General features: G+C 40.5%; 1 protein-coding gene across 5 annotated transcripts in view; it reads left to right on the top strand.

Annotated features, from left to right (window-relative positions):
• The window catches only part of LOC126370919 (probable phospholipid-transporting ATPase IM), a 75,488-nt gene extending 67,436 nt beyond the window's left edge, over positions 1–8,052 (top strand). For 4 of the 5 annotated variants that reach the window (XM_050016043.1, XM_050016044.1, XM_050016045.1 and 1 more), the window contains 8 exons: positions 1,169–1,303; positions 1,931–2,082; positions 3,083–3,306; positions 3,537–3,762; positions 4,671–4,774; positions 5,364–5,537; positions 5,910–6,055; positions 6,474–8,052. In XM_050016043.1, the coding sequence (XP_049872000.1) occupies positions 1,169–1,303; positions 1,931–2,082; positions 3,083–3,306; positions 3,537–3,762; positions 4,671–4,774; positions 5,364–5,537; positions 5,910–6,055; positions 6,474–6,714 (1,402 nt within the window). In that variant the 3' untranslated portion in view covers positions 6,715–8,052. The remainder of the gene's footprint in view (positions 1–1,168; positions 1,304–1,930; positions 2,083–3,082; positions 3,307–3,536; positions 3,763–4,670; positions 4,775–5,363; positions 5,538–5,909; positions 6,056–6,473) is intronic. The other variant, XM_050016041.1, reaches the window with a different exon arrangement.
• Positions 8,053–9,797: the final 1,745 nt, after the last annotated feature.

Consider the following 9,797-nt stretch of genomic DNA (forward strand, 5'->3'; position numbering starts at 1 on the left):
TAGTGTTCCGTTACCCACATGCAAGCAAATTCTTATCCAATAGCTTGTATGAATATCTACTGTTCTCTTACTATGTTCATTTTAGGTTCGTTGGTGAGCTAAAACATAAAACCAATGAAAATAAACTTAATATACCCCAGATAGCTCGCTTACGAATTACCTTTACACCCCACACTTTTAGCATGGTTTACGTAATAGGAGTTGAAACCGTAAAGTGAAGTACGTCTCATTATCAACAGCATAATTTATTTTATTTATTTATAACAAAATACAGATATTTATTCACCACAGTACAAATATATAAATAGCGATCTAAGTTATTTGTTGTCTCTGAAATTCTTTCTTTTAGTCATTTTTGTCACAGTATAGATTATAAAAATATAACGGTTTTTAAGTTCTATGTGCTGAATAAATAAAGCTTTATAGACACTAGAGACAAGAATAAATTATCGGTTTCGCTTCAATTATGTATGAATCTGTGCTAGAATCGTGTGAAGTATTTTCATTTCATTTAGTCAAGCTAAGCTAAAAAAAGGTTATTAAAAATGCTGGATTGTTAATTTGTTAAAATTGACTGACTTATGCTGCAAGATATAACTGTGCTAGTAGTACAATAATAAATTCTGATATGATCACTATAATCAGAATTCTAACGAGATTTAAGTTCCTAATATTTTTTTCGAAAATCATATTTTGGTTATCGTAAAACCGAAATGATTGTTTTAAAAGACAAATTTTAGTTAACAAAAATTCTATATAAGTAGGTTTAGATCTACTGTGAATTGGCGTGCGTGTATGAAACGATTGATGAACGTGGAGGAGGCAAGAGACGTATGTCAGGATTGAAGTAAATGGCGTATTACTTTTATATACAATTATATAAATTCTATAGTCTCTGCTTGCCCCAGTGTGAAATAGCGTGAGTTTATGTATGTATGTAAAAAGCTATATATTTTTTCTAGAATATCCCGAGTAACTTTAAATAGAAGCAAATGTAATAATCCCCGCCAGACACGCATGTGTCTAAATGCGTAAAATAGAGCCCACCACTGCTACAATCCCCACCAAAAACTCTTGAATTAACGATTGACAGTTTGGTGTCTATGGTTACTGTCAGTCTGGAGTGTGAAGTAACGACTGACAGTGTGGAGTCCGCTTGTATTTACAGCAACGAGTACGTGTCGGGCGGCGGGCCGTACTCGGCCGAGTCCCACGAGCACACCAACGATGATTCTAACGGGTTCGCCATCGTCATCAACGGACACTCGCTCGTACACTGCCTGCATCCCAAACTCGAGGAGAAGTAAGTGCTTTGTTAAAAAAATAAGTTTATTTCTTTAGCGCATGGTAAGTTTAGTCGTGGTTACCTAGCTGGCAGAACTCTTCACTATCATGGTAAGGCCGCATGATCATGTCTGTATCTTAAATGATTATCATGTCTTAAGCGGTGAAGGAACACAGCGTTGTAGACAATGGTTCATACCTCATCTGGTTGATTCTTTTTCTTCTTCTATCGTGTGGGCTATGAGGTCGATTACCAACCTCATCAACCCTGGTGTCAGGGTTATTATTGACAAAGGCCCTTGACATGACTCGTGTAACGACTACGTACAACCGGGACCAACGGCTTAATCATCTTACTTTCGGACAAACGGGTGATAAGCCTGCAACGTTTTAACCAAACCAGGGCCCACAAAGTGATTTTTGTGATATGTCCCCACCGGGATTCGAACTCGGGACCTCCGGATCGTGAGCCCAACGCTTAACCACTGGACCGCGGAGGCCGTTATCTGGTTGGTTAATGCATGGTATAAGTAGACCAGGTATGCTCAATCCTATGTCAATCCGCCATTGCTAGTCCATTGATGACGTAAGTGGTACCATTAAATTGGTATCCACAACTCTTCGTGTAACTATATGTTTGTTGCAGGTTCTTAGACGTAGTGCTGCAGTGTCGGTCAGTGATCTGCTGCCGCGTGACGCCGCTACAGAAGGCGATGGTGGTGGAGCTCATCAAGAAGAGCCGCAAGGCCGTCACGCTCGCCATCGGCGATGGGGCTAACGACGTATCCATGATCAAAGGTACGTTTGAATCGCCTTCTCATTAAGCCATATATATCCTTCATTTTTTTAGTTTTAACCCTAGCGTCACCAACGGGCCTAGCACCGTAAGCACGCGACTTTTTCTCGCCGTGACAGAGATCGTCTGTCTCTTCCTGTGCAGTACTGTGAGAGAGTGACGGGTGACGTATGTCGAGGCGAGAAAGAGTCGCGCGCTTACGGTGCTAAGCCCGCAGAGCGATTTGGTTATTCTGTAAACGAACATCAAAAAGTAGTGTCCTGGTAGTCCAAAGAGTATTTTAACAAGAAGAATGTGACATGAAACGGCATTCGGATGGGTGGTTAAGTCTATGGAAGTCAAATGCTATTATTTTCGTAAGAGCACAACCTGGAAAAATCTCATTATTACCGTGTGCCGTCTAATGCGTAAGTGCGATCGAGACACAGTCCGCGCGCTCTCTCCCTTACTCTTTAGCGTAGTGAGACTGAAGTAAGACCCAGAGGGCGTGTGCTCGATTGGTGCGGGGCGGAGAGTCACCATTCTATACGTAGTAGTATTCTTTCTTTTATGGTAAGAAGAACCTGTCTCAGGATTACAAATTAAACGCCCGTAAACAAGATGATTTTTCTTGCATAATATTTGAAGAGGTCATCATCATCAGCACATTAACGTCCCCACTGCTGGGGCACGGGCATTCCCTATGGATGGATAGGAAGATCGGGCCTTAAACCATCACGCGGGACCAGCGCGGATTGACCGTTATTAACTACTGCTAATGCAGCCGGGACCAACGGCTTAACGTGCCTTCCGAAGCACGGAGGAGCTCGAGATGAAAACTTTTTTTGTGGTCACCCATCCTATGACCGGCCTTTGCGAGAATTGCTTAACTTCAACAATCGCAGTCCGAGCGCGTTTACCGCTGCGCCACCGAGCTCCTCAAATTATTAATTTGAAGAGGTAACGCCACTTTTTTCTGTCTCATATAAAATAATAAAACTAACCATACCTAACCTTCCACAGCGGCCCACATAGGCGTAGGCATATCAGGCCAGGAAGGCATGCAGGCAGTCCTCGCCTCAGACTACTCGATCGCGCAGTTCCGCTTCCTGCAGCGGTTACTGCTGGTCCACGGCCGCTGGTCCTACTACCGCATGTGCAAGTTCCTGCGCTACTTCTTCTACAAGAACTTCGCGTTCACCGTCTGTCACTTCTGGTTCGCGTTCTTCTGTGGATTCAGTGCGCAGGTCGGTAATACTTTTAAAATTTAAAGTAATTAGAAAAGTTCTTACAAAGCATTTAGCATAATCTACAATACACTGAGGCTCTTTCTTGAATCATATATTTAATATTGATGTTATTAATTTAGTTCAAAGTCGAAAATTGCCGATCACCGTTTTCTCAATCATTGCCTATTGTCCAGCAGAAAAGTAGTTTACATATACATACGCAGAAACTAATAAAATAATAATAACAGACGGTGTTCGACGAGATGTTCATCTCGGTGTACAACCTGTTCTACACGTCACTGCCGGTCCTGGCGCTGGGCGTGTTCGAGCAGGACGTGTCGGACGCCACGTCGCTGCAGTTCCCCAAGCTGTACGCGCCCGGTCACACCTCGCAGCTCTTCAACAAGACAGAGTTCATCAAGTCGACACTACACGGCTGCTTCACCAGCCTTGTACTCTTTCTCATACCCTACGGTGAGTACCAACATTATAAGGCCGGGACTCTTTCTAGGATGACATGGTCTTCTTCCATCGTGTGGGTTGTGAAGTCGATTACCAACCTCATCGACCCAGGCGTCAGGGTTATTATTGAGCTGCCAAAGAGCCTCCATATGTCTCATGTAACGACTATCTTACACGGTTAGACATCAAAGAATGGACGAAGGTGGCGACGGTTGAAGAGCTATTTCGTTTGGCCAGACACAGGCACACATTACATGAGCTCGCCAACCTCCAGTAGTGGAGAGGCATGACAAGAAGAAGAACATTGTCTCATTCGTCTCGTACGAATTGTAAATGCGAAGTGTACTGTGGCCTGGAGTGTACTCACCGGGCGCGAGTTGAAAGAAAGAAGTATTTATTAATGGTCGTCATTTTCTTATGACTTGAATTTGTATGACCCACCGAAATAAAATTGTTAGAGGGTAAGACATTTAAAAAACGTCTAAAAATTGGCTAGTTGATATGGAATTTTATGACTTGAATGAATATTTTCAACAACAATGATATTTAAAATTGACAAATGTTTATAATGTGACTAATTATTAGGTACTTACTTAATTCCTTGATGCTTAATACTGACATTATTTGTAATATCCGACATGGACATGCTGTTGAGACAATTTCATAATGTTTGACACCTGCATGTATGTACCTACACAGCTTCTCAATAAATGTTTCTTGTTTGTTTCTTGTTTATGAAGACACTTTCAGTCGTCCAAAGTGCAACCAGCCTAACCACACAGTCACAAGCCGTTAGAGAACCTCTTTGTTACCGCCTCCTAAGATAGGCAAGACACTCAAACAAACAATATGGTGAATCAAGTTCCTTACTCCATGACCTGCCGACGATTTTTCTTATATTTTTGTTGTTTTGTTTTCAGGTACTTATAAGGACGGTTTAGCGCCCGACGGCAAGATATTATCAGATCACATGTTATTAGGCAGTGTAGTTGCAACTATATTGATTATTGACAATACTACACAAGTAAGTATTATATTTTCATTTTTGTTTCCTAGTAAGATATAGTAATTTATTTTATTAATATCAGGATAATGCAAGTTTCGTTGGGCTAAGAACCATGTATATATTTGGTTTTCCAGAACTAGTTTCGTGTTTATAAACATTGGTGCTAATTCCTGTAAACAGTATCTAATTTTATTTTAAGTTATATCTGTCATTTTCTACAATTTTCTACATTTTCTTCGAAAGGGACGGGTAATCGACAAGCATAAAATTTATGGAACACACGTCAATTTTAAGCACAAATCTATAACAACCGTCTAAAAAATTTACATTGGTCAGTAACCCGACAGAATCATGTTGACAGCACACGTCAAACGGTTTGCATACCTGCGAGATACCATTTTGATTCGCCTGGGTTTTTCATTCATTTGCTCATTCTTCGTAAAATTAACAGCCGTCAATCATCCGTCCCTTTCCTTTTCGGTGGATAAGAAAATGACAGGTATAACTTAGTAAAATTAGGAGGTGTCTGCAGGAGTCGGGGCCATTGTTTTACGACTATCATTTACTGCATAATATTTTTTTAAATACTTCTTTAATTTGCTTACAGATAGCACTGGACACGACGTACTGGACGGTATTCAACCACATAACGATCTGGGGCTCCCTGGTGTCCTACTTCGTGTTGGATTACTTTTACAACTACGTGGTGGGCGGCCGCTACGTGGGCTCGCTCACCGTGGCGCTCACGCAGGCCACCTTCTGGTTCACCGCCGTGCTCACTGTCAGTACACATACAAACATTATACTCGTAGGACTAGATTATTAAAAAAAAAACCAAACCCCATTGTTTAATTATTGTGTCTGCAAATATCTGTCTTATAAAGCTTGTGGTGAACCCAACTAGTTGGCCACCTAGTTCCGCCCACATGCAACAGATGGCGCCACAATCAATAATGCACGCAGTACTTTTGATTTATACAAAGTAAACCAATCATTTTTTCCTACAATAATTCGCTCTTAGTAACGCATCACATTTTCCGTTGAGCGGCTTAGCATGAATGCAGTATCGTTCCATGTTGTGTAGTCAAGTCTATAAGTAGATTTATTTTTGTATGTAGTGTTGTTGTTAGTGAATATTGCGCGTGTGGTGCAGATGATCATCCTGATGGTGCCGGTGGTGTCGTGGCGCCTGGCGTGCTCGTGGGCGCGGCCCACGCTGGCGGAGCGCCTGCGCGCGTCGCTGCGGCGCCGCGCCGCGCAGCCCGCGCCGCGCACGCCCTCCACCAAGCGCGCCCGCCGGTGCGTACGCCTGCTCCGCCTACCTCTACCGCTACGGCGCTCTGTATTCGCTATTTTAAACGACTGCCCCTGGCCACTTTCGAGCCGTTTGTGTAATTTATGGACGAACAACAGAGATCTGTATCTTCGTTTACTTTGATTGTGATGTTAGGATGTGATTTGTAAAGGACGATTCATATGTAAACAAGTTGAAGTGATACTTTATAATCTAAAAAGTTGTACGACAGTTTCGATATTTTAAAGTACCTATTCATAGTATTCATATTAAATTACTCCTTTGGAGTAATAAAACGTTCGTTTAAGATCGCGAATACTTTGTCTTCGCTAACGCTTTATCAACAGATCGACAACGCGACGGAGTATCGTCGATGTCGAACGGTTTTGATGCTACAACTTTTCTTAATGTGTGTCGATTCAGCAGGTCCGTGCGGTCGGGCTACGCGTTTGCGCACCAGGAGGGCTTCGGGCGGCTGATCACGTCCGGCAAGATCATGAAGCGCATCCCGCACATGGACGCGGCCGTGTCGGCGCTGGCGTCGCTGCCCGGCAAGTTCCAGCCGCGGCCCGCCACGCCGCCCGCGTCGCCGCCGCCCGCCTCGCCGCCCTCGCCGCCCTCGCCGCGAGCGCCGCGCCAGGACCTCGGCTCCGTCGAGTTATGAGCCCGCGCCCGCCGGCACAAAACGGCCCGCAGTATTCGATTCGATCTCGAGACGTGAGATGTACATACCGTATACTATACGTAGCTAGTTAGAGTCGGCCGCGACCTCACGCCGCGGCCCCGCCCTCGTCCCGCGGGCGCTGCGATCTCGACGGTCTCGCCGCGTTAGGACTTTAGTTTCTTTAGAGGCTTCTCTCCCTTTTGTACTTATGATTTGAGACTCGATCGCAGTCGACGCGGCGGGTCGCGACCGCGGCCGACGGAGTCTCCGCTATCGATAGTTATCTTTTCTTAAAAAGACGAATTGTACAATATAAGATCGTGAAGTTTGTAAATACTTAAAGAATTACAAACGAACCATAATTTTATAAAAAGACGGCATAATGTCGTCGCAACTCATATTGTGATAATGTTAATAGATTTAAAAATTCGTATTATATTATTGCCTATATTAAATTATATTTGTTGATCGAGAATATATATTGATAGATATTTATTATGGTACATACTAAGATTACTCTTTTATATCGGGAAAGCGTAGTTATTTCGTAATGTTCCTTTACATGTGTAGACGATGTAGTTCTGTTACATGCGCACTACCCAACGATCCGACTTTTTGATGTTTTGTTTAGATCCCGGTACACGGATCAATATCAAAAGTTATATCATATTCATGAGATTGTTACCAAAATCAGTAATTTATAATATTAGTTTATAAAAACAATGCACTGTCTACTTATTATTTTGCCGATGTTTTTGTCTTTTGTTTTTACTTTATTTATCAGCTGGTTACACTTTCGAGCTATGTTTTACATGCTTTATGATTGTCGTCTGTGTCCGAGACCCTAGTAAAATGTGCATTTAAACTTGATATAACATTCGCAACCAGTAGGAGTGAAGTGTCATCCACATGTTTGTAATTCATGGTAGTGCCAAAGCCCAGTGTATGGAACATTACGCCTGTCAAGTGCATTTTAAAACCGTTTCATAGATATCCTCAACATTGAGGATATCTATGAAACTCTCTTAGAAAACTATTGCACTCTTCGTCATTGAGTAGACAATTTAGAAACAAGAAAGAAAGCATGAATGCAATGTGTGTAACTGCAATATTACCATATGATAATGTCAAAACGTTAGGATGACTTGTACAGGAGTATATGACGGACACTGTACGCGTACTTACTGTTTTCGGGTTTACATAATTATTGGTACTTTGCATCAAGTTGCCGAGAATGTGAGAAAAATCATTGTAACTCGCTCCAATTGTATGCGAATGTTAAACAATATTTGCTTTGGAAACAATTTTTTTTTAATAAAAATGTAACTTAAATATAAACTTTTTTATTTTATTATTACCCTGATTTTACAAAGAACTCCCTTTTCGAATTGAAGATCTCAGATCTAGCCGCACTGCATTGCACCTTTCTATGCTATTATCGTTTGAAGTCCCGAGCACCGTCATCTGCTAAAGCGAGATATCGACGATGCGGCTTAATCTTATAGTTTACTATTAGTGTAACGTGTTTTCTTTAAAGTAACAAGACTATAAGTAATATAGATATAATAGTAAAATATAACTTCCTAATGGCTTCTGTATGAAGACGTATTTATTGGATTTTGATATTAGAAAAAAGATTACTGAAGATTTTATTTATTACTGAAATTTGACAAAAGAGAACTAAATTACATAAGGTATTATTTATCGGATAAGACAAAATATTACGGAATACATTATTTATTCAACAAACAGCAAGGAAAATGTACTGAAGACTAGGCAGAATAATCTTACGATCTTAGTCTGTTCCTTATAAGAGCCAAAAGAAAAAAAACTTTGACAGTTCGGCTTAACCAAAGACCTTGTATAGAATAGACGGAGCCAAAGACCTTGTATAGAATAGACGGATAATATTTTAGAGTGACGATCAAACTATCACAGCTCTCTTTCTTCCCTATGGCAACAATCTCTGTGGAAAAAAGAAACAAACATAGACAAACACCGCTGTCTAGAACGTCAGTGTTTACCGTTTTGAGATGTTGTGGTAGTCAGCTGGATACCAAACCTGCCGTTAGTTTTTTGGTGTTTTGGGACATTATTTTAACTTTTTATATAAACAATCTGTGAAATAGTTATTCATTATGAACCATGGCTTGCGTAGCTATTGGTTGTGAGAGTAGAATGGGTGTTATAATGGAGAACGATCAAACAATGTCTCACCATGGGTAAGTTATCGACCACATAATACATGTTTGTGTGCAAGAAATACATTACCTGGTCTGGTTTTTGTAAAGTTTATTGAGCTCTAAACACGATGCAGACGCATATTTTCAGCAAAGCCGTCACATTTATACAAATAATTGATTTCACATTTTACGTTAATCAGCTTTGACAGATCATGTACCCAAAGTATTATAAGTAGTGTTGTCCTTTGATATCGATAACATAATATTATGTTTGAATGTAACATCTACATGTTGCGTTATTCTATTCACGTTTAATTTATTTTTCGACCTGTTTCCGATTTCGATGAAGATTACATAAAGATATTGTATTTTCCAGATTTCCTGAATATCCTAATTTACGAAACAAGAAATTAAGAAACAATTAGATTCAGACCATGAAACGAGATAATTCTCTCTTCTGAAGGACGCCTTCTCCTTATTTAAGCCTGTGCTAATTACATTTCGATGTATCTTGCTTTCTATCGAGCAGGATACCAAACAAAAATATTACATAGAGATGCAGTACCAACAATATTCACTCACATATCTCACATAAGGTGAGTTTAAGTTTAGTTATAAGTTTATAGATAAATTTGCAGCTATTTCGTTTTTGTATTCTACATTAGCATGGAAAAAATATTTCAATACAATACAAATATTCTCTATTGCACAAAATAATTAGTATGAATAACTATTTTGGTAATTACCTGTGATTATTCCTTCTATAAATAATTAGTATGAATAACTATTTTTGTAATTACCTGTGATTATTCCTTCTATGTGCAATGTGTAAACATGCAATGCTTGTGTATTTGTGTGCTCCACGTTAAGATGTGCCATTCTTGCAGGTAAAGTTATAAC

The sequence above is a fragment of the Pectinophora gossypiella genome, chromosome 11, assembly GCF_024362695.1.
Source record: "Pectinophora gossypiella chromosome 11, ilPecGoss1.1, whole genome shotgun sequence".
Lineage (NCBI taxonomy): Eukaryota > Metazoa > Arthropoda > Insecta > Lepidoptera > Gelechiidae > Pectinophora > Pectinophora gossypiella.